This window comes from Colletotrichum fructicola (genome assembly GCF_000319635.2).
Source record: "Colletotrichum fructicola Nara gc5 chromosome Unknown KSG_Nara_v1_contig06, whole genome shotgun sequence".
Taxonomy (NCBI): domain Eukaryota; kingdom Fungi; phylum Ascomycota; class Sordariomycetes; order Glomerellales; family Glomerellaceae; genus Colletotrichum; species Colletotrichum fructicola.
In genome coordinates, this window is record NW_027094056.1 from 3,828,470 (window position 1) to 3,852,659 (window position 24,190).

The following is a 24,190-nucleotide window of genomic DNA, read 5'->3' on the forward strand; positions in this document are numbered from 1 at the left end:
TTACACTCCCATCGTGAAATCGTGTTCGATGCCAGGTGTCACACTGGCCATAAACTGCGTTTCTGTTAGCAAACACACCGGCCATGCCCCCAACTTGCGTGATGCGAACCTTCAAGAAAACAACCAGGTACTGATCCACCCGGATAGCAACCTCCTGGTCGTCAACCTCGCTTTGCTCGACCTCCTCCCACTCGTCGTTCTTATCGGCGATGGCCTGGGCGTCCTTAACATCGAGCTTACCGAGTTCGTCTACGAGACCTTCCATGCCCTGGTCGCCCCCCACGGCCTTGCCGGCCCTCAGCTTCTCACGGCGGATGCGGAGCGCGGCGTCGGCGCGGTCGAGCAGTGTCTTCATGACAGAGGCGTGCTTGCAAGGGTGCACGCTCGCCATCTTGATGTTGTTGGCGAAGAAGGGGAAATCCTCGAGCGTCACCGTCTTATCCTTGTAGTCGCCAACAATATCGTCCATCATCGACTTTGGGGGAAGGGGTTGCCCGTTGGGGTTGTAGCCCGACAGGTAGAGGCGGGGTGTGCGGTAGTAGGCTGAGTACATGATGTAGAGGGTGTATGTTCGGCGACCACTTTTGCAGGTGTCAGCATCACATTGCGACGGTTAACCCCGGGGCAGTCCCTACCTGTTCTTGTTCTCTCCTGCGTCGGGAATGATAGCCTCGTCGTCATCCTCGTCCTCCATGTCCGGAATCTCGTCGTCTTCAACGACCTCCCTCTCGCCGACGTTGCCGGAGTCGTCCACCGTCCGAATCTCCTTCACCTTCAGCGGCTGCGAGCTCGCCAGACCGCCCGTCCGCAGCCAGCCATCCTCGTCGTCGTCACCGCCTCTAGCGCCCTCGACGACGGCCTCCTCGTGTCCCGCGTCGCCAGCAAAGTCATCGTCCAGCCGGCGGTTGCAGGGGACGTTGCGGGTGACGAGATATTGCTTTCCAGGAGGCAGGTAGCTGGCGCGACGGCTGTCGGCGTCGGCGTCGCCCCAGGACCAGGTCGGGAACTTGTAGACGAGGTAGTCGCCCGCTGCGACGAACTCGTCGGGGGTGATCTCGCCCGTCTGGCGGAAGGTCGACTTGTTCGATACCGGGGCGTAGCGGTCGCGCAGGGTGTTTACGGTCGAGTAGAGGAGATTCATGGTTGTTTGCTGCGGGCACGTGGGTGCGTGCGGTGTGTGTTCTGTCGTGCTGTTGCGTTAAAGATGGCGGGGTATGTTGGATAGTCTGTACTCGTTGTGATGCGATGCGATGCGATGCGATGCGATGCGCGCGGGTCTGTTGCGGTGCTCGGCTCGCGGGGCTGGAGATGTAGTTGGTAAGAGTGAAGTCGGCGTCGCGGCCCGGCTCTCTGTCGTCACCGGAATGATGTAGCCTCTGAGGTTCCGCCTGATGTGATGACTGGGAGTAGAGCTGTGGCAGCTGTTCCGGCCGATCACATGGATGGCGGGGTTGTCTCACGATTGGACAGGGAAGCAGGTGGCGGGGTGACGCCTGCCTAGGGGCTTATCTTATCGGTGCTGGTGGCTCTTTGGTGGTAGGCACCTCAGCTCTTGACTTTGAAATGGAGGTGACGGGATCTCGGAAGACACTGGCGCCATTCATAGTGACTGAGGAGGGGCACGGATCTCATTTGCCAAAAGCCGTTTGAACCGTCTTGAGTGTGCCTCTGCCACCTACGCAGTGTTTTGTGTAGGTGGTGCAGCACAGGCACTTGCCGATCCCGCCTGAAACTCGTGTCTGCTAGCTTTCTTGTTTCTGGGCGTGGGTGTTCTCAAATTCCATTTAGAAATCATGAAGCAAATCGGAACTATGGAGTCAAGGATGCGATGAAAGAGACGGTCATGGAAACTAAATCACAGCCTGCGAGACGATTCTGCACACTTCATGAGTTGGAGAACAATCTGTAGTTTGGAGCTTTGTTGCTGGCGACTGGTTTCAAGGTCAGGTTTGCATATTTACATGGAATATCTCTCACGCCCAGATTACACTTCTGATGACGCTTTTTGCAAACCTCATTGGTCGACCCTATTTTGGCTAAATAGACACTGGTATCTACGTGGAACTCATTCTTCTTCCTCATCGCTGACCTCTTCACCGGCTTCAATCGCCTCCTGGCGCCTCTTTGCAGCGCGTTCTCTCTTGCGCTCCAACAGCTTCTTCAAGCGCGAGGCAGAGTTGAAGACGCCGTTTGTGCCTGCCCCGCAGGCAGCACACGTCGGGTCTTTTCTGTACCTCTTGAGCGCGCATGGCTCGCAAAAGTAATGCCCGCATCTCGTGATGATCGGCGCCTTGTACGCCTCTGTACAGATAATGCACGCGAATGGGATGTTCTCCAGCATCGCGTCCTCCTCATCGTCATCGTCGTTCTCCACGTTGGTCCTGTCCGCGCTCGCTACCACGGTGCCTCCTATGTTCTTCTTGCCCTTTGTGACACTCTCCCATTCCTTATCGAGCTGCCAGCCAGCCTTGTAGTCTTCACGAGCGTGCAGATACTTGCAGTTGTCGCCAAATCCACAGAAACCCGTTTTTTTATAATCTTTGCATGTGTCCGGAGCGAAGTCGGTTACGGTGATGGTTCTGATATTCGTAGGTGCCTTGATGGGCCCTACTGTTCGGCTTGGCGCATCGGGGTTCTTCTGGATGAACGATGTCTGGTTTGCGAGCCCCTTGTATGTTCCGTCAGGCGCTTGCGATGGCTTCGACCGTGCCGAACCAAGAAGGTTCTTTGCGTCGAGCGCGTCCTTGCCGTCCTCGTCATACCAGTTGCTGTGTTTTGTCGCATCATTGCTGTCCGTTATGGGGACATTACGATCGGCTTTGAAGACTGTGGCTGATAGCTCCTGCCTCGAGGCGGCTTGGTCTTTTGAGGATGCGGTGATGGCGCCGGTCTTCTTCCGTCTCTTGACCCTTTGGCCCGTTTCGTCTTCGGAGGAGTAGTCGGAATCGGAGTCGCTGTTGGCGGGTGGTGGCGTGGCGGGCCTCTTGCGGATATTGGCCTTGCCCTTGGCGCCTCTCTTCTTGAATACGGCAACGGGAGCAGCCGCTGCGTCTGCGCCTGCGTCCATGTCTGATGTATCACCTGGACGGGCTCGCTCGTGGGGGTATGTGTATTTGATGAAGGACGGACAGTGTGTATCTCGCCTGCGGGAGATTTTGTCTTCGCTCGCGGTGTGCTTGTGTTTGATGAAGAACGGACAGTATTTATCTCGTCTGCCGGAGATTTATCAAGTGGTAATTGGCAAAGGCGGTAGTTGAAATGAAGTTTGGGTGATCCTGGGGCGCTTCTTTAGCTTGGGCGTCGATCGCAAATGATGAACTTCTAGAAGGCTGAAGATCAAGCCACAAGGCTGACAAAGCGCGTGGCTTGAGCTGGGCGACGATGGTGACGGGCGAGGCCAATCAGCTGACGGGCGGGGCAGCTGGAGCTGGGCCGGTGCCGGTTGACAGGTCCAAATCAGCGGTATACCAGGGCATGACATGATTGGGCAACAGCGGGGTCATTACGAGAACCTTGCAGGGGTGAGCTTCCACGACCGGCTAGCGCAGACTCATAGCGGAACCACTGGGCCAGGCTAAAATTGGCCAAAGTTATGCGGGCAACGGCCAGCAGCCTGCAGGCAAAAACACATCGAGCAGATCGCGTGTCTTTTTTGCTTTGAAGCGATGAGATATGGCGGTATGGGTTGGCGGGGGAAGAAGCGAGAGGTGGTGGATGAGTTATGCCCTGCTGACGCCATGCCATGCCATGCGCGATGCGACTGATTGCTTGCATGATGCCGCGCCGCGCTGGGTAAAATTGGCTTGGGGGCGCACCCGCGGGGACGAATAATTCGTACTTTGGAGGTTATCGCTCTATCTACTGCGCAACTTGTTAATGAGGAGGTTGGGAACAAGGTCGCCAGGGTCAAGGGCCGTGTGAGGATGAGGTTGTGTTGTTGAATCTGACCCCCTCGATTGGCTACGGCTCTGGTTGTGGAGGGATAAACAGCTACAAAGAGTGTATGACTCTGAAGGGTAAAAGATGGGACGAACGAGTAAATATTGCCCCTCGATGGTGCATGAAGCCATCGTAAAACACATGCCACTGAAGTCTAGTCAGACTCCCGATAGGTGCTCCGGAGCTTACCTTACCTGAAGAGCGCAGTAGCATGCAGAAGCTGTGCTGCGTGCAGCAGGAGGCGCCCCAGCATCTGACCGTACAGTGCCCTGTACTCATTCTGTGTAAGTGAGGAGGAGAGTGACACCCTGTGCTTGTGCTTGTGCTGCGATCTGATTCCCCAATGCCTGGCTGCAACCGGGTGCGGCGACCCTGCAACTGTCGTCACAGTGGCTTCGCAGTGCCTCGCTGGATGGATCCCCAGAAGCTTTCGCTAAGGCATGCTGAAATTGAAGGCTCCCCAGAAGGGGGTCGAGCTGAGCTGGGGCAGTTGCGGTGATGATGATTATGATGCGCCGGATGGATGACGGCCAGGGGAGTTTGTTGCTTGGTTCTGGGAAGTTGGCTCTGCCCATGCCATCATGCCGTCTTAAGAAGATTCAGGAAGCAATAACGGTTGGCGAGGGGAGCTTTGCACACCAGCTCAATAGCGCTACCGAGGGTCAGGTAGTTGGGTAGCTACGCCATGAACAGGCGTGCGATGGCTTGACGGGAAAGGCGAATTATCGAAAAAGGCACGCAGCGTACTGCGCGAGAGCACACGATGCGTATGCAAGGTACATGCGTTGTCGGCGCATCCCGGCCAGAGTTCATGTACCTGATCCGCCAACACCCACATACTGTAAGGTACCCGAGTTGCACACTTTCACACTTGCACAACTCAAGAGTGGCAGCTCCACGGTGGAACCCTGAAGTGCAGTGACCTGGTCGTGGTTCATTGGAGAGGATGGAGACGTTGCCAACAATCCCAGGCAAGTCGCTGAGAAAACCCTGGGCCAGACAGGCATTCGCAGGCAAATGGGACAGGCTCAGGCTTGGGGCCTAGTTCACAAGCGAACGGGCAGAGAGGAGCTGGCTCTCTCGTCAAAACCTCATGTGCTGGGTCCTGCTCTTTCTGGTCCTGGTCTGGATCCATTCTGCGGTCGAAGAGGAGGAAAACACATTCTCAATATCCCCTCGCGTCTCCTCTCTCTCATTCTTTCTCCTCTTTCCCATTAACCCTCGCCTCGCCTCGCCTTACTAACCCCCTTCTCCCTCCTTTCCCTCCCTCCACCCCTCTCTCTGTTTTTCGTGCCGACGCCGACAACCGCGACCGCGTTTCTTTCGTCCCTCACTTCTCTTTACGGACCGCCACTTTGTATTCGTAGTATTCGTATCACGAAGTCGAATTGACGACCGTAATCGGAAACCAACCACGCACAGGACACAGATCAGATCAGATACAAGAGACGTAATAATCTCTTTTCTCTCTGAGCTGTTCATGTCTATGCTGGTTCGGGGCATTTTGTTTTAATTTTACCCTTCTTGTCACCCATCTTTTTTTTTTATTTCGTCTTACATCACCTTGCCCTGTACACATTTAGGTGTCGCGTTTACTCCCACCTTCCCTACCTCACCTCACCGCGCGGTACCAACCATCATCCAGCTTGGTCGCCAACCTACAGGTATCTTACCTGCATCTACCCGACCCTACTACCCTCACTACCACCTCCCGTTACCCTTTTTGTTATCTATTATTCTTGTCACTCTTTTTTATCTCTGCGCAAGTCTTTGTCGTCCGCCCACAGCCCACTCCGTCCGCCGCAGCGCACTCTCATTCGTTTCCGACCGATCGACCGACCGACTTGCGACCCTGCGAATACCCAACCAGCGGCCACACAGAGAGAGACACAGAGTCAGTCACCACCTCGCCAATTGGAAAGCTGCAATCTGCTTGTTGCCCGTCGCCAATCCAACGGCGACCTGTCACTGTCGCTCCCACGCCCACCTGACTCCTCCTCCTCCACCGCCGCCGCTGCGCACACCGTATCGCACTGCATTGCGGGCATCCATCGTACAGCTCAGTGCCGCAATCGCTGGATCTGCAGATAGTCAGCCTTTCCCAGGGACTGACTGAGACTGAGACCTCTGCTCCTCCCGAACACGCCAGATCATTTGCTTTTTCTCCCCCTGGCATCGTTCGCCCGTCCCAACCGAGACTCCGGGAAACGGCAGACCTTTCCTAATAATACCTTTGTCTCTCCTTCTGGCGGTTAATTCCTCATTGTCTTTTTTACCCAGCTCTTCGGCAACACCTGTCCTAAAGACGTCGTCTTTCGCCCGGTCTTTTCAGCTGACCTCATTGCGTCCGTGTGTGGAGAGCAACCTGGAAGAAAGAAGAGAGAGAAATCCGCTGGGACCTGACGTTCTAGCGCTGCAAGCAAAGCAAGTCAGTGGTGCGGGCGCGTCTAGCTTAGGGCCATCCCACCAACCCCGTCCCATCCCATCCCATCCTCTCTAGCTGCAGCCCCCGTGCAGATACTCTAGGCCAAACAACAAAGCCGACAGGCACTGCCCTGCTTTCCTGGGCACATCCTGCTGGTCGCGTAGCCCATTTCTGGCCAGCGGCTCGATCACACAACCCGGACCGGGAACCACCACTGCTGGGGACGCATTCCAGTCAACAACACACAGCCTGCACCCGCTGTCTGGGGGGGAAACAAACAACAAAGTCAAAGGTCAACAAAAAACATCACCTCTCCCCTCCCCTCGTCCCAAGCTGTTGTTTTTTCCGTTTTCGACCATACACGGCCACCGCGATCCCCTCTCCGGACCCCTCTCCTCCTCTCAGGTTCTTGTCCTTCTTTTTCTTGTCCGACCTGTTGTGTCGACAAACTTCCTGCTAGGTTCTCCAGCAGAACGGCAGCCGGCTCTGCACGCCCCGCGCTTCCCTTGCAGCATCAGCAGCAGTAGCAGCAGCAAACACAACCTCGTCCACCTCGGCCAAACTACCGGAGCTTGCTTGTTCTCGACCCGGCCGCCAATCGCGACAACCACAACCACCACCCAGACACCGAGGCGACAACACGACAACAACCTACACCGGATAATTGCACTGAATGTGGCCGCAACGAATCTAACGGCGGCGCCCCCCTCGTTACCACCAACATGGCTACTTCACTCGCCGTCGATAAACCACATTTGCCGCCCGGCGATGCGGATGCGAACGACCCCTTCGTCTCTCCCCCGGGTCCCGCCAACCAGCGATACTCTGGATACGACAGCCAATTCTTCGCACTCGGCCCCGGCGCATCGCCCGACCAGGCCAAGCGCGCATTGCAAGCACACATCGCCGACACCGAACGTCGCCTAGATGAGGCCGGAAAGCTGGGAACAGCTTTGGTTCAGCAGCGCAAGGAGCTTGCCGAGCGCTTGAAGGAGGTAGAGGAGCAGCAGACCGAAGGAGAGCTCACACCAGACCTGCGCTCAAAGCTCGTCGAAATCGAAAAGGAATTCAATGATGTCGCCCGAGAGACTGCACGGGCGTTTTTGCCCAAGCAAAGGGTGCCCAGCAACGAGGCTGCTGGAGGTTCACCCTATGTTCCGGACGGCAAGATGGGAAGAGTAAGTTTCGCATCTTCTGATGAATGCGCGCTCTGGCGCTAACCTCGACGCTGCAGCGCTCCGTCAGCCCCTCAAAGTTCGAGAACATCGCCACAGGCTCGCCCTCCAAGTTGAGTGTACCAAATCGCAAAGTCCGCAACCAGCCTTCAAGTCGCATACACGATATCGAGTTCGCCGCCGAAATCAGCACTTCGCTTATCGCACAAGTCCGCAACCTTCAGTCCCTCCTCGCCGAAAAGGATGAGGAGCTCAAAGACACCAAGGCCGAAAAGTCAAGGCTAGAAATCGAGACGGAGAGCTTTCAGCAGCGCGTGAAGACACTCGACGAGAGCGAAAACAGGTACAAAGATGAGAACTGGAACCTCGAGACACAGGTGCACGACTTGGTCGCTGCCCAGAAGGATGCCGCCGATCGCGAAAAGAAGTTGACGCAAAGTCTCAATGTCTTGCAAGCAGAGAAGAATTCGGCGCAGAAGGAGCTCGACGAGGCTAAGGTATCTGTCGCCAAGCTGACCGAGGAGCACGAGAGATTCGCCAGGCATCTTGACCTCGACTTGACAACGGCCAAGAAGAATGCCGCCGTCGCCGAGACGGAAAGAAACGCGCTGCAGCGCAAGGTCGATGACCTGATGAGCCAGAACCAAGAGCTTGCCAGAGCCATCTCCTCTCAACGTGGACGCCTGTCTGACCGCGATTTCGGTCGTCTCCCTAGTGACGAAGACCTGGATAGCGGAGCGGACGGCTTCACCCCCGAGCACTCACCGCCGCCGTCTCCTATCAAGGGAACTCCCCGCCACGCCATGCTCGAGTCCGAGACTCTCAAGAGCTCTCTTCTGCACGCTCAGCGCACCATTCAGAGCCAGAAGACGGTCATCCACCGCGAGAAGACTGAGAAGCTCGAGCTTAAGCGACTGCTTCAGGACACCCGCGATGAGCTGGAGAAGCTTCGCACCGACGCCGCTCCTGCTCCCGCTCGCCGCAACCGCAAGGTCGAGTCTAGAGAGTTCAAGAAGCCTTCCCGCGGACTGCTTGGAGGTCACCGTCACAGCCGCAATGAGATCTACACCGACGACGCTGAGTGGGAGGAAGCTACGGAAATTGGCAGCCCCAGAACATCGCCTACCTCTTACTCGACCTCGACTGTTCGCAGACCCGGCAGCAGGATGCAGATCACGGACACCAGTGATCAGTTCGACACAGCCAATGAGACTAGCGATGCCGCCTTCGAGACCGCGAACGAGCGGGGAACTGAGACTGAGGACTTCCAGACCGGCGCTGAGGATCTCTCCGGTTCTGATTCCGGAACCGAGACTGAGAGCCCGTCTAAGGGCCGCGAGCTCCGCCAGAACTTCGCGCTTAGTGGTGGTCGCAACTCCTACGACAGCACTGCATCGACCTCAGCAGATGAAGACGACGACTATGTCGAGTACGTGCGAACACCGACATCGCAACACTCTCATCAACGCATGCGCGTCAAGCTTAGCCGGGGACTTCTCAACCGCCGCTCTAGGCAGGCGAGCGAGGAGCCAGCCTACCAAAGCAGCCCGGCCAGCGCCGCCACCGGCAGCGCTGCTGGAACACCTCAAGCTGGCGGTCAAAGCCTGTTTGCTGAGCTTGCTGAGCTCGAGACCAGCGATGCCGAGTCCGTCGAAGGCACTCCCAGCCGCGCGAGATCTGCTACCCCGAGTGCTGATTCGGAGGTTTCTCAAGCCACGACGACCATTCCCTCGTTGTCTCTCACCACTCCCGACACCAGCGGCATGACGGACCCCGTCAAGAGGCCAGCTGCTCCCAGACCTGCTATGGTTGATTCCGGAATGATGACTGAGCCGATGGTCCGCTCTCCTCCGATGTCACCAGTCAGCGTTGTCCACGATGACCGAGATATCCCATCACTTGGTTCTTTGGTGGCCGCAAACCAGATCTCCGACGGACTCAAGTCTCGGCCGCTGTCCACGATTTCCTACAGCGATGCAGGCGCTCAGTACGACATGGACGAGAAGCTCGCGCAGTTCCCTATGCCGCCATCCCCCAACAAGCAGTTCGTCCTGCCGCCGCTGCCCGAGCTTAGCATGTCTTCAATCGATATTCAGGACATCGAACCCGTCGTCGAGCCTGAGACGCCTCTGCCGGCGCCAGCCCCGCTCACTATGACATCGATTGTGTCTGAGGCGGTTGAACCCAAGGCTGAGCCTGAGATCGTGCCTTCAGCCCCTGTCTTGGCCTACACCCCTCTTGTCTCGGAGGTTGTTGAGCCCAAGGCTGAACCTGAGGTGCCGCCTCCCACGCTGAGCATCTCATCCTTCCTTTCCGAGGCGGTTGAGCCCAAGGCGGAGCCGGAGGTGCCACCTCCAGTGTTGAGTCTTTCTGCGCTCCACGCACACAACCTCGAGCCCGTGGCCGAGCCACCGGTTCTCCCGCCGGCACTCAGCCTGTCTGCGCTGCAAGCTCATGACATCGAGCCAATTGCGGAGCCTGAAGTTCCTCCTCCAGCTCTCAGCCTTTCGGCCTTGCATTCCCACAACCTGGAGCCGGTTGCTGAACCCCAGGTCCTTCCTCCAGCTTTGAGCCTTTCTGCTCTTCACGCACATAACCTCGAGCCCATCGCCGAGCCCGAGGCTGTGGTTCCTACGCCCGACCTCACCATGTCTGCTCTTGTGTCTGAGGACATTGAGCCCAAGGCTGAGCCCGAGTCCGAGGCCGTCAGGGCCGTGCCCGCACCTATCCCGGTTCCGACGCCGGCGCCGGCTCCAATTCTTAGTCTCTCGTCCATTGCCTCAGAGCACGTCGAGCCCAAGGCCGAGCCCGAAGTCGTTCAGGAGACTCCTGTTCTCAGCCTCTCTGCGCTCTATGCCCACAACCTTGAGCCTAGAGCAGAGCCTGCGGTTTTGCCTCCTGCCCTCACTCTGTCGTCCATTGTGGCGGAGAATGTCGAGCCTAAGGCAGAGCCCGAGATCGTTCCTCAGTTGGCGTTCTCGTCAATCGCGGCCGAGAACATTGAGCCGAGGGAGGAGTCTGAGATCATCCCTGCCCCGCCAACCCTCAGCCTCACAGCGATTGCCTCTGAAGACATCGAGCCCAAGGCTGAGCTCCCCCCGACTCTCACCTTGTCTTCGCTCTCATTCGCCAACATTGAGCCTCTTGCTGAGCCTGAGGTACTGCCACCGCCGCCTCCTGCGCTTAGCCTTTCGTCCATCGCGTCGGAGAACATTGAGCCGAAGGCTGAGCCCGAGGTCCTCGCGCCTCCCCCTGCGATCCTGGCGTACTCCAACATTCACTCCCAGGCCGTGTCGCCCCGCGCCGACCCTGTCCCCTCTTTGGACTTCTCTACGCTTCTCTCCCAGCAAGTCGAGCCTGTCCAGTCGCCCGAGGCTAAGATTTCCAAGCCCAACTTCGCCTTCTCGAACATTGAGTCGATCGAAACTCACCCAATCTCGCCTCGCAGCCCCAAGCGGGACGGCTTCATCATCCCTGCCGACATGGAATCGCCATTCGATGAGGATGTGCCCAGAACGCCCAAGAACGGCCTCATGGGCTCTGTTTTCGGTCGCGGCAAGAACAAGGCTCAGGCCGACCCCATCATTGCGGAGGACGAGACCCGACAATCCCCTAGTGAAGTTCGACCGTCTGAGACACCTGAGTCTCAGCGGCCCTTCAAGGAGATCTCGACCAACGCCAACGGTCGCCCTGCCCGCAAGGCCACGATCCAGACGACTGACATGGGCGCCCAGACTTCGCTCACAGCTGAGGCAATCGATGAGATGCTTCTGGCCAAGGCTCAGCCTGTCGAGGCTCAGGACAAGTCGTCGGTTTTCATTGGCACTCCCAACTCTTCGGGCACTGTTCGCATTCGCCGCCCGTCTCACGACAGCCTCAGCAGCATTTCCACCGAGCAAAAGATGGGAAGACCAAGCAGTGCTAGCAGCAACCGCATGCTTAACCAGCCGCTCCCACCGCTGCCGACGAACCACAAGGAGGCTATCGAGGCGGCAAGGACTGGCTCCAGAGCTGGATCGTCACAGGGAAGCATGGGACCCCCATTGTGGCCCGCTTCTGCCATGAGGAGCCAACGGCCGCAAACCCCTAACGGCGGACGGCCGCAGTCTCCCCTGTCAATTGTCACCAAGAACTCGGCTACTCCTCGCATGGCTCGGGCTGGTCCTTCATACGGAACCGCCGAGGTTGCTGTTCAGTCCCCGACTAAGCTGTCGACCATGAGCAGACAATCATCGGTGTCCTCCTTCGTCTCCGAGATTGACCATCGCTTCAACCCTCGTAACGAGCTGGGTGGCATGGACCCATCTGGATTTGGCGCCAACACCGACCCTCGCATGATCCAGGCCATCACTTCCACCATGATTGGAGAATACTTGTGGAAGTACACCCGCAAGGCTGGCCGTGGAGAAATCTCCGAACACAGACACAGACGGTACTTCTGGGTCCACCCATACACTCGCACCTTGTACTGGAGCGACCGTGACCCGGCAGCTGCCGGTCGATCTGAGCTCCGTGGCAAGAGTGTCCCGATTGAGGCTGTTCGTGTGGTGACGGACGACAACCCCATGCCCCCCGGCCTCCACCGCAAGAGTTTGATTGTTATCTCTCCTGGCAGAACGATCAAGTTTACATGCACAACCGGCCAGAGACACGAGACATGGTTCAACGCTCTGTCTTACCTCTTGCTCCGCACAGCCGATGAGGGCCAGTCTGACGTCGAAGAGATGGCTGGGCACATTACCCAGGCCGATGTGGACGAGTTCAACCCCCAGTTTGGCCGTCGCACCAACTCCACGGCTCGCCCACGGCCGCCTCCATCCGTGTCCTCGTACAACTCGAGGACGACCCGCAATCAGTCCCCTGCGATTGACATGTCGATGAATGTCCCTACTCTGACCCCCAACAAGGGTCAGGCCCAGAGACCTTCCATTGGGACCCTGGGAAGGATCAGCGGCTACTTTAACACCTTCTCCAGCATGAGGAGCCGCAGTGGAGTCGCCCCCAACTCCAGCATTTACGAGGCCAGCGAGGTGCACGATAGTGCCGAGGACCTCCGGGAAATTATTGAGAGACAAGACCGGGATGCCGACCGACTGGAGAACGTGCGCGCCTGCTGCGATGGTAAGTCTGGTCCGCAAGAAGCCTCACATTGCAACGATGCTAACAAGTTCACAGGCAAGCACGACGTTGGTACACTTCATCACCACTCTAAGAGAGGCCAGCCTTCTGGCTCCCACTCCCACTCTCAACCCGGACGTTCTGCGTCTGCCATGAGCACCTTAAGGTCGCGAGCCTAAGCTGGTGGTTCGCATTCCCATCGAACATCTCCACGCGGCTGTTGAGCAGCCTTCCTTCCCAAGTAATTTTAAAAGCAATGAAGCATTCTTCCCATCCACTCGCTACGCCACAACTGGCTCGGGGGCACCATCCCCACTCTCATGATCAATTCGCTCGCACGCAACGGATCACGACGTCTATGACAACCTTCTCCTTGCCGTCTAAACAGCCTGGGATTACCCTGCATGCCCAAGGCACCATTCTCCTTCCGTTTCCGACCTAATCAATCACGACTTGCATCCAGGACACCGCGTCCTACGACCAATTTCCTTTTTGCGCGTCTTAGTCGAATGACTTTTGATCAACAAACCCACCACCACCACTACCGCCACTCCTGCTAAAACCAACCCGCGAAAAAAAAACCACCGGGGATTGCCAAGATCCAAACTTATCTGGATCATGCTGGCTCTTTCTTATCTTTTTTTGTGTCCGTCTCTTGTTGTACTACGGGGAGCAACCTGTTCTTGTTCCGTATGGGGAGTTGGGTTAATCAAACTTGCCGAGCTCTTCATTTCACCGGCGTGTCGAGGCGAACTGGGGGGACCCGCGGATTAAAGCATGCATGGATTGGCATTGGGCAAATGTACCACAAACACAAACCACCGCGATGGGAATCAGTGTGGAGTTTTCATCTTTACCGTTTTGCTTTACACAGCGCGGCACTATTGTGTTTGTTGGCACTCACACACACACTCACACACACTCACACACACCAAAAAAACAACAATCTTCTATGTACAACCTCTCTTGTTCTCTAACTCTCTGTTTTTTTACGTTCAGTATTAAGCTGGGGCGTGGCTCCGGCAGTCTAGTGTAGATGTAATGCCTAAAGTTGCTTCTGCCCTTGATCATTTGGCGCGCGCACGCGTTTGCGTTCTAGCGTGACTCGGGAACAGCTCCGACTGGGATCATCCCGCGACTTGACATGTGATATTTCAGGCGCCGTTTGTCATCTGTCGCCACCATCCGTAAACGGGGGATGGCATTTCGAGGTTAGCTTCTTTGCTTGTCGTAATTTCGGTCCGGACGGATGAAGAGGTCCACCGGCCAAACTAGACTCACTCGGATACACAGGCATAAAGTCAACGGATGTGTTGATAAAGTGTGGATATGCTATTCTCAGCCCGGGGACAATAACCATCATATGTACAGGAACAGTTTTTTAAGTGTATCAAACGTCTGTTGCGTCCTTTCTCTCTCCTCCTTTATGCTGCTGCTGCTGTTTGGTAATGATCATGGTATCCTGAAATAACGCCCCTTCCGTTTGCCAGAACCCGATTTCCCCTAATCCCAGAAACCCTGATGCCAAAGAGACAAACAAAAAATTCACTATTTAGCTCGTCGCTGCCGTGGGGGCCGCAGTCCCATTACTTCCCGTGATGATGGGCTTCTTGTTCTCTTCCTCGTATACGTCGTTGGTGTTATCGTCTTCCATCCACGCGGAGTAGTCATCGTCATCATCCATGTTGGCGGGCACCGCCTCGATGGGGCTCGTGCGCCTCTCGGGGAGGGGCGGCGGGGTGCGGCTTGCTTCTTCGCTGGTGGTGCTGCCGCTACTTCCACGACTCTCGCGGGAGGGAGCGGTTGTAGAGATCGGTTCCTCATAATCTTCCGTGTCTTCGGCCCATGGCTGGACGTATGCCGGCGGAGGGCCGTTCTCGTCCATCGGGGTTGTGGGCTCAGAGTCGAGGGGCGCTTCGACGACAAGCATGTTTTCGCCGCCGTCGTTGCTGTTGTCGATGTGGCGACGTGAGGGTAGCGGGGGAGGCGGCACTGGTCTCCGCTCCGAGCGGTCCGACTTGCTTTCGACCAACGGGGGCGGAATCGGTTTGCGAGCCGGCCGACTTTCGGACAGCGCAGCTGAATGGGGTCGCTCAGGCAGCTCTGGAGGGGATATAGGCTTCCGCTTCTGCACAGGGATCGTGGTGATCTTTGAACCCTTCACGGGAGGCGGGAGGGGTGTGCCGGGTGGCGGCAGAGGTTGTCCTCGTCCCATCGGCTGGTTCAGGTCTACCGGCGGATTTTGCTCACTGGCGTTTCCATTCTTGGCGTCCTTGTGTTTTTGGAGAGCGTTCCAACCCCACTGCCTTGCTGTGACTGCAGCATTTGCGACGGCAGCAAGCGTGGTGCGTTTTCCTTCGCCGTTTGTAGAAGCAGCGCTCGATGCCACCGTGCTATTCGTATCTCGCCTGAACAAGCCCTTGGAGATTGAGCCCGTAGCGCTCTTGATCGAGGCTGCTTTCGAGGATGCCGCCGTTGTTGAGCTTGGATCTGTTGACTCGGTCGCTCGTAATGACTCGGCGGACGATGTCGTGCTTCGTCTTTTGTTAGCTACTGGCGTTCGATCGGACTCGTTCTCATTGTCGGTAGCTTCGCGAGAGGATGCAGAGGACTGGCTTCGTGCTTTCGCGACGGGTGGTGGCTTTGCGGGAGTATCGGTGGGTGTCGCGGCAGCGGAGTTGCCTTGAGATCTTGCTGACAGCGCTGCCATCATACTGGATACGTGATCCGGTGGTGAGCTGGACGGCTTAAACATGTCTGCGTGAGCTGCATCCGTTCCGACCACTGGGTTCGCTGGACTCGATACGGATGGCGATCTAAACGGCTTAGGCTTAGATGCCGGTGATGTAGGCGAGCCCACGACATCGACGCTTGTGGACGAGCTGTTCAAGGGGCTGCTGGTTCCCTTGCCTTGTATCTTCCTGCCGAACAAGCCAGTGTGTGACGAATTCTCAACGATCGGCATGCTGTGACTCTTCTCGAACGGCCTCATATCGCTTGGTCTGAGGTCGCTTTGCAGGTCCCCTGTGTCCTCCAAGCGGTCAACCCCCTCCACATCGCCCTCTTGTGCGACGTGAGCCTCCATGCTAGGCGAGCCAACGACAGCGTCATCGTCTTCCCAGATTCCGCCTCGCCACTTCTTGTGCTCTGTGTTGAAGAAGGGCATGTCGTCCCAGAATGGTTGCACCAAAGTTTCCGCAATAACCTCCTTAATCCGGTTTTCAATCTGTCGTAGAATAATGGTGTAGGTGATTTGCCTAGCACTGACGATAGGCTCGATGGTCATCTCCACTTTCGGCTGGCTCTGGAAGGAGAGCCAAATTCGATTACTCGGTGGCGGCTTGATCTTGAAGAGCATGTGTCCTTCAAGCTTCTTCAAGACCACAGCGAGAACGAGGTCGACCTCGCGGACCTTGAAGCGTGACCCAAGGTCGATGCGAGCTGTCGCAGCCACCTCGATTCGGAAGTTTCCAGTGTACCGTACATCTGCCTCCATCACACACTCGCCCTCCACGTTCAAATCCCTGTGGCGAGGGTTAGTGATGATGGGGGCTGATTCGCCAGTTTCGATCCCGCGGATGGCAATGTTAGTGAGGAATGACGGACGCTTCACCCGCGCAATCTTCTTAGTGAGCTTCTCTCGAATCAGGTGTTCCAAATCGGTCGTTTTGTATATTCCGAGGAATATGCGTCCAATCATGGCATTCAGCCACCGAGTAGACAGATGCTCCTCGGACGAGTGCAGCTTCTGGACCAACGATATAATGTTCTTGACCTCAAATTGCTTCGGTTTGGGCGCTATCCGGTCATTGCCAAAAATCTGCTCCTGGTTGCGGAGCAAAGCGAAGTAGAAGTCTTCCTTTGCTGAGCAGTTCTCCGAGAAGAGGTAGAACGGTTTGGAGAGCTGACTGTCCGGACCAACCTCCGGGCCATCTGGCCTCCTCGACAAACATAACGCGTTCCGTTTGATATACAACTCTCCCTCAGGCGTTACGTCTCCTCCGGAGTATATACTGACATCGTGATGCGCAAGTGATATAACGTGTCGGACCTCGATCTGCTCGTCATCGTCAAAGAGCATCAGATGCCCATGCCTGGTACTTGTCAGTCAAACTCGTGAGGCGCATGGACAGGGTGCACCGACCTGAGAACAACATAGAAGACGTTGCCGGCGTTCTTGGGACGCTGGCTCAACCCGTTCCTGTCCAAAGGTCCTGGTGTCGGTTTCCGCTCGAAGATGCTCTTATACATGGTCTGGTAGACGCTCTGGCTGGGCGCGGCGACGGTAGTCGACCCGGTGGGCGTGGCTCGCTCGATGGGCTTCGCGTTGATCCCCATGGGCGTGTATTCACGACACACGGCGAAGTACCCCGCTGCTACGTCGTTATCCTGGGTCGCAGGCCGCTTCGCCGAGCCGTCGTCCTTATCGCCAGCCTTTGCGGCTTGCAGGGCCGTGAGATCGTCCCCGGGCTGCACGACGGAGTCCTGACCGCCATCGGCGTCAAGGCTTGTGTCGGCATCCTGGCGGTAGGGCAGAGTCAGGTAGGCATGGACGAAGACGGCGACGACGACCAAAGGTATGAAGGTCAGGCCTCCCAGGAGATAGGTGAACAAGAAGCCGGTCCAGCCCCCCATGGCTGCTGTCGCTTCACCTCCGTCTCCCAGGCTTTCCTCTGTCTTGCGGCTGTCGCTTCACCTCCGTCTCCCAGGCTTTCCTCTGTCTTGCGGCTGCACTACGATCTGCAGTGCTGCTAGCAGATGGGTATGACGAAGTGGAGGGGTGTTGTCGGGAGCATCGGACGCTTGTTACTGCTGACGAGAATTCGGGGTGGTACGATTCGGTGTTTCGTGGGGAGGGAATGGGAGCTCTTGTTTCAGGACGAAGGCAAATAAACACACGATTTAGCAAAGGCGACTTCTCAGAAAGTGGACAAGAAATCCCACGCGGGTTTCTAGGTCTTGGCCGCAGGACGGCGTTTCTGGATCGAAAATGGATCAGGTAAGACCAGTGGGAGGTCAGGTAGGCAGGTACTCTGGTCACTTTTGGAGCTTCCGGCGTCCAATGAGTTGCTCGAATGCCGTCATGTGATGGAGTTGCGGCGGGTGCCTTCCATATGACAGCTGGCTTGAAAGCACCTGGGCAGGTAAAGGTACCTACAGACAGCCTGTACAAAGACCCTTTGACTTTGGGGGCGAGAGTGAGCGCTGTAAGGTTGAGTTGTGGCCGGCCCTTCGGAGGCGTTCTCAGGTCTGACCTTGTGTGGATACGCAGGGCGGCTAGTGGGAGTCGTAGCGCACCAAGAGCCTGAGAGTGCCGAATGACCCGCAGACCGCTGTTCCTCGGCGGGCAGCCCACATCCCTGTCTACCCCGCGAGAATCACTGGGAATGGGTCCCCTGAGCAGCGTGAGGTCACTGAGCAGCTACGAAGGTAATGGGTCATGACAGAAGCCCAGACACTCTAAATTTGGGTTGACTGTTTGGCTTTGAAGAAAGACTTCTCAGGATTCATTAGGTGTCGATACCTAGTCAAAACAAGTCGCCTCACTTTCTTCAAGACAGAGTCAATCTGGCGCGACGAGATGAAGGGAACCATTCCATTGCGGGGTCCAATCTACATGCCACTCGCTTGGTGGTGTATCGCATCAGCACTTGAATCGCTCTCTTCTCATCTCCTTAAAGCACAATGAAGTCAATAATACGTCTTAGCGTATTTCTTAGTCCATCGTGTTGGACCAGTTGTATCCGTGTAATCTCCAGCTACTTTCCGTGTGTCTTTGTTGCGACCCTCCAACCGAAACCACCGCCCGCCCAACAGTGACATCATAGCTCTTTATCAACCCAAGGCCGTTGTATCAGCCAAAACGTCCCTCACAAACGCCGGGGAAGAGGCATTCCACACCAACATGGTATCTTGATTAAAACACAAAAGCCTCACCATTCCAACGATCCCTTCCCTGCCTTTAGTACTAGTTCCTGAATGACCGGATCCAATGCGCTCTTCTCTGTCTTGAGTCTCGTGCTTTGCTTGACGCGCGAGTAGAACACGGGGCAGTCTTTGCTGTCGCAAGGGACGTCGTCTGCTGCAGGGAGTCCCGAGCAGCTTCGGCAGATTCTGACCACTTCCATGTACTTTCTTTCTTCGTGATTCAGGCGCGTCTGAAGGTTGAAGAGAGACGACGGCGCGTCTTGCTCGCACTTCGGGCACAAGACGCCCTCCACCTGCATTTTGGCGTTGCATGAGATGCAGGATGCAGACTTCAGATACGATTCTAGGGTTTTCTTGGCCATCCCACCACCGAGTGTCTGGTCGACGCGACGGATTCGCTGCACCTTGGGCATATCGTCGTACCACTGCCGGACGTTAGCGCCCACCAGGTTGAAGATCCTCTCCAGCGGCGGGATGAGGTTCTTCGAAATGTAGTATTCCGCATCTAGCTGGGAGTGCAAGTCCTTGAGGAGGTCTTCCGGGGCAACGCAGCGATCGATAAGACGCGCTCCTGGGGCACCAGTGATAACCACGTAAGGCACTCGTTCTCCGTACTGTGGCTCTGCTCGAGCATCTTCGAGCATCCTTTTGGTGCTAATCAGCGCGCCGGGCGGCGGTGGGCCTTTGTCGCTGTATGTTCCGAGCTTGACTTCTCTCGCGTAGCAAAAGTCCTGGACCGAGACGGACCCACGCATGATCTTTTCGCATTGTTTCTGGAAATACGACTTGACCTCGCTCAGGTTCGCCGTCTCGAAGAGAATCTTGAGCGCCTGCTCCTCGATCTTTTGCTCTGCAGGCGTACCGTCTCGTCGGACAGTCTCGATACCTTTTGCATCAAAGTCTGGCTTGACCTGATTCTTGCTCTCGTATTTGTAGCCCACGTAGCGTTTCTTCGCAAGCAGCACGCATGGGTGGTAAACCTTCTCGAACTTAAGTTTGATAGGCCGCGGGTTCATGTCGGTGATAGCCTTGGCGATCTCGTTGCCAATGTCGAAGGCTTGGTCTTTGGTCCGGCCCTTGAGGTAGACAAACAGACTGTCAGTGTCACCGTACACAACTTCAGCCCCCCAGCGCTCTTGTGAGTGGATAAACGCAATTGCTCTTTCCAGCGTTTCTCTTCCTGTTTGCACAATGCTGTCGGCGATTTCGGAGCATGGCATCCGACCGGAGAAGGACGCCGATGTATAACCGTAGGTGACGTTGGCAAGGAGCTTCAGTGCGAGCTGTCGGTTGTTAAGCAATTGCTGCAACGTCTTGTCGTCCTTGTCTTGCTTCATCCCACTCTTCACCATGACTCGAGTTTCCAGGATCTCACCAAGCATCTTTGCGAGCAAAGACTTGCGAATCTCAGGCCTCACATACATCATCCCGTTGGGGGTAATGTTGATGTGGTCTTTCAGGAGCTCCAGAAGTCGCTTGTGTCTCTGATACTCTGTGAATCCCATCTTGTTCATCCCTCTCCAGTTGACAATACGGCCGAGGAAGGTTGAGTAGCAGAGGTTATAAGCGATCATGACGCTGGGATACAGACTTTGGAAGTCGAGCACCAGGAGTGGGCTGTTGTAGAATGCGCTCTGAGGCTCCATAACCAGTGGGAGACACTCAAGTGCATTTTGACCACCGACCTGCTTTCGGCTAGGAGAGACAAGCATGAAGTTCTCGGGTTTGGCGATCCTGAACATGATAGACTCGACCTTGAACTGCGAGCCACGGGAGAACACGGAGAAGAAGTCTACTCCCAGCAGTCGGGCCTGCTCACTGGTCCTAGGAATCAGTTCGTTTGATTCTAGGATCTGAATGTCAATCCGTGTGCGAGCAAGATAGTAGCGCAGCAGCTTATCGAGATCCCGTTGCTTGCTGCTCTTGTACCATTCCGTCAAGGTTCTCCAGGAATAGTGAGGTATGCGGCGGTGGAGCACATGCCACACTACGTTTTCCATGGTGTACTGAAGCAAATTCAGCTCCCCTCGCATGGCTCGCCAGATGTTGATCATATGTCTCCCTGTGACACGAATAGTTGAAGTCGTGTTGAAGCCCCAACGATCATTCTCTTTTCCGATTCGGCCATGAGAGTTGCTCTTCATACGAGAAAACTCATCGCAGAGGTCATAATCGTACTTGAGTCGGGCCCTCTCAATAAGGTAGCCCCATGAACTGCCGTGGACCTCGTAGCCCGTCAAGATATCAGGATCATGGGCCCTGACAATCTCCACCATGCGGACCATAAGATCCAGCTCAGATGACTCTTCCAAGATTTCTGCTGCGATGTATCGTCTCATCCGCGCAGCAAGCTCACCATCGGGTGAAAGAACGACAACACCAGCAATAATGCCGCCAGCCACGTCCTGGCTAGCGCTAATCGTGCCGTCTGCCTTGATAGACCAGAAGATGCATTGAACCTCGTCCTCTTCAGGATTCGGGACAAACTTGCCTCTCGTGTTGACATGCACCTCCAAAGCCATGGTACTCATATACTGAGCCTCATGTTTGACGCTCGTTGACTTCTTTTTCGGCGAGTACTTGAAACCATGCTTGTTCTTTGGCGTAGGGCCGTCGATTTGAGAAAGGTAGCGTTTTGAAGCTTGCGGGGTTCCTGCAAGTTTTCCATCGATTTTCTTCGGGCCCTTTTTCGGAGGATGCTTCTTCTCCCACCATTCTTGCACCTCCTTAAATGATGGCGGTGGTTCAGCTAGCTCCCAGCTTCGGTATGAGCAAATCCTACCTTGCGCCTCATAAGCTTGGTCTGTCTTGGTCCTATCATACGGCGTGTCTGGCTTCATTCCCACACTTGCTGCAGACGTTCCAGACGGATCAAAGTCTGCAAGGTAGGGCAGCGTGTTGCTCTCGAGCCGGAACTCCCGACCAGCATATTCTCGTGGCCGAGGAGGAACATCCTTTTCCTCGCTGTAATATGCATCTTGGTAGATCGCATCGGGTATTTGCAAGTCCTTCAACGATGACGTGATATCCTTGAGAACGGGAGGCAGCGTTCCGATGATGAATTGTCTCTTGTTTGAGAAAGCCCCGAGCGCCGTCTGCGCTCGATGAAGCAGAGTTTCCGTCCCAGTCGAATCTTTGGGCGGACTCGCGATACGGACTTTCTTGGGTGTAGGGTTAGAGTCAAGCTTGGTACCTACGGTATCTGGAGCGAGGTTGAAGGACACGTGCTTCTGGGACTCTTTCTGCTCTTGCTGGGACCCCCGAGGCTGGCTCTTTTGGCTCAGTCGAAGCCTGGTGGTTGGGTCTTCCTGGCTCTTGACTACCGGGAAGGACAATTGTTGATTCGCCATCGGCTTCCCATCAGGGCCTTGAGAAGAGCGGGGGTTGGCTTGGGAGATGGAAGGAAGCATCACAACCTGTTTCATTTCCGAGTCTCCTTCTGCTGGAAGGCACGCTTTTGTGGCGACAGGAGGCGCAGAACGTGGTTGTTTTGATGGTTCTGTGGTGTCTGTTCGGGTACGTTTGATTGAAGGCGCCGCTGGATGAGGTGACACCGACCTCTTTACTGCCACTTTCCGTTGCGTGCTTGAGCGTGCCTCTTCCTTCGATCTGGAAACGAGACCTTCCGCCTCGGCGGCATCGAGCAACTCCTGCCAAACAGGCATTACAGGCGGAGTGACAGTTTTGAGCCTGCTTGTACAGATGCCCTCGTATGGTGGGAGCGAAGGATCTCTAAGGCCCTTCACTGTGTTGTTTGGAGCCTTCACAACATGATCTCCATTGGCCTTATTACCTGCCACATTTGTTTTCGGCTTTTGACGCCCCGGTCTCTTACTCTCATTTTCAGCAGCCGGGTCCAATTGGTCACCCTTCTTCAGACCAAGTTCGTCCAACTGCATGAGGGCCTCCTCGTCAGAATCGACCGGAAATGGGTCAAAGTCTTCACCGCCTAGTGCAAGAACGCCCTGTTCGTCGACTTCGATACTGCTCGCGGGGTTTTGGTTTGATGGGGCGTGGTTGGAAGGCAAACCTAAGGCGGGCAAGAGATTCGTCGGGTACAAATCTTCCACAGACTGGAGCGCTGTTTTGACATTGGATTCCAGGGGTTTGTGCTCAACAAAGGTGTCGAAGTTTGGCTCTGATGTGTCTTCTGGGTCCTTCTCAGCTTCGATGAGCCTGACCACTTCTTCTTGGTACTCCTCTTCGTGAATCCATCCTTGCGGCTGCGAGTCGCGTGCATTTGCTGACATCGAGATCAGAACTTCAGCTGGAAAGGGACTGCTGCCAGGGTCTGCGTTTGGCATCTTCAACTTCCGCCGGCGAGTCTCATCCTTCCAAAGCCCTGCCATGCTGTAGACCAATTTGACATCCGCAGGAAGCGGCTTCAATCGTTCCTCAAAGTCATGATGAAGCCTGCGTTCTTTCACCATCCGGCGGTTGATGATATTTTGCACGCAAATATCAACTTCGACAGAGCAATGACTGACCCTGGGCAAGCTCAAGTCCTCCAGTACACGGCCTCTTGGGATAGAATGGTCGTGCCAGAGGTGCTGGGAGTTTCCTTCCACATCGTAAGACGGTATTGGGCCTCTGAAGAAGACGTCGGACGCATCCAGATACCCGCAGCCGTACAGGTTGTAGTCTGTCATGAACTGCAACAAGTACTGAAGGTGCGCTTCGTAAGGCTGGAACTTCTTCTTCAAAATGACACCCTGTTGAAGCAAGTCGGCCAGCCTTGTCATGACGATCGGGTTGAACATGTAGATCTTCAGAAAGAATCTGTAGCCGACATGGAAGCCATAGAAGGGAATACCCTTCACAAGGGTGATTCGCGCCACGAACTTGGCATTATCTGCATATTGATCACGCCGATAGCTGACAGCCAGGGCATGATCAATGGAAAGATGAAGGCGATATATGTACGCTCCCACTGTACACTTGATGAGATTGTGATATGAAACAAAACGGAGAAAATACACTTACCATCCTCTGGCTCCAAGCTGCCTTGATACTCGACGTACAAGTACGGGAAAGCCCCATGTATATGAGCGCATACTTTCTGGCCAGTTTCCGTTGAACCAAAAACTCTAACGACCGGGACCTTGGGGCCCTTCTTGGCTTGTGCAGGGCCTATGTCATTGCGAAGCTGGGGGTCGTAACGTGTTGGTGTCGCCTGGTAGTGGTCGATGCAGTTCAACCTCACCCTGAACAGGTCCATCGTGGCTGCGAGCGAGACTCATGGAGGATGAGAGGAGGCGGAACCGACAGAAATCATGGTAAGCAGGCACCGAACATGCTGGAGCACATACTGAGGGCGTTTGTCTCCTTTGGGAAGCTCAGCGGCGACGCGACCTAGTCGTGTTGTTGCCGATGGGAAGCGCGTCACTAACGCCTAGGATGAGCGGTCTCACGTGGCGATAAGATTGAAACCAGCCACAATTTAATGTCTCAGCCACGCTATCGGATTTGCTCAAGCTCGGCCTCACTTTCGTCGCGTTTCGCCATTTACGTTGTCAAACTTGCCTACCTATTTCTTTGCGAGGTGCGCTCGGCATATCTCGTCCCCCCTTCCCGACCAAGCAGAACGACGCACTTCTGTTCAAAA

At 55.8% G+C, this 24,190-nt stretch overlaps 4 protein-coding genes across 4 annotated transcripts; 1 reads left to right on the forward strand and 3 right to left on the reverse strand.

Annotated features, from left to right (window-relative positions):
• ATG3 (Autophagy-related protein 3) lies at positions 1-1,141 on the reverse strand (the record flags this gene model as incomplete). Its single annotated transcript, XM_032032873.1, has 3 exons — positions 1-54; positions 110-581; positions 636-1,141. 3 exons carry the CDS (start codon positions 1,139-1,141, stop codon positions 1-3), a joined length of 1,032 nt encoding a protein of 343 aa, XP_031887841.1.
• A 924-nt stretch (positions 1,142-2,065) lies between these two features.
• Positions 2,066-3,067, reverse strand: cwc24 (Pre-mRNA-splicing factor cwc24; the record flags this gene model as incomplete). The annotated part of the gene is made up of 1 exon (XM_032032872.1): positions 2,066-3,067. One exon carries the CDS (start codon positions 3,065-3,067, stop codon positions 2,066-2,068), a length of 1,002 nt encoding a protein of 333 aa, XP_031887840.1.
• Positions 3,068-7,086: 4,019 nt separating this feature from the next.
• Positions 7,087-12,836, forward strand: apsA-0 (Anucleate primary sterigmata protein A; the record flags this gene model as incomplete). The annotated part of the gene is made up of 3 exons (XM_032032871.2): positions 7,087-7,542; positions 7,599-12,660; positions 12,715-12,836. 3 exons carry the CDS (start codon positions 7,087-7,089, stop codon positions 12,834-12,836), a joined length of 5,640 nt encoding a protein of 1,879 aa, XP_031887839.2.
• A 1,373-nt stretch (positions 12,837-14,209) lies between these two features.
• REV3 (DNA polymerase zeta catalytic subunit) lies at positions 14,210-23,803 on the reverse strand (the record flags this gene model as incomplete). The annotated part of the gene is made up of 5 exons (XM_032032868.2): positions 14,210-16,751; positions 16,802-17,309; positions 17,354-17,385; positions 18,595-23,515; positions 23,569-23,803. The coding sequence occupies 5 exons, from the start codon at positions 23,801-23,803 to the stop codon at positions 14,210-14,212; spliced, it is 8,238 nt and encodes a 2,745-aa protein (XP_031887941.2).
• Positions 23,804-24,190: the final 387 nt, after the last annotated feature.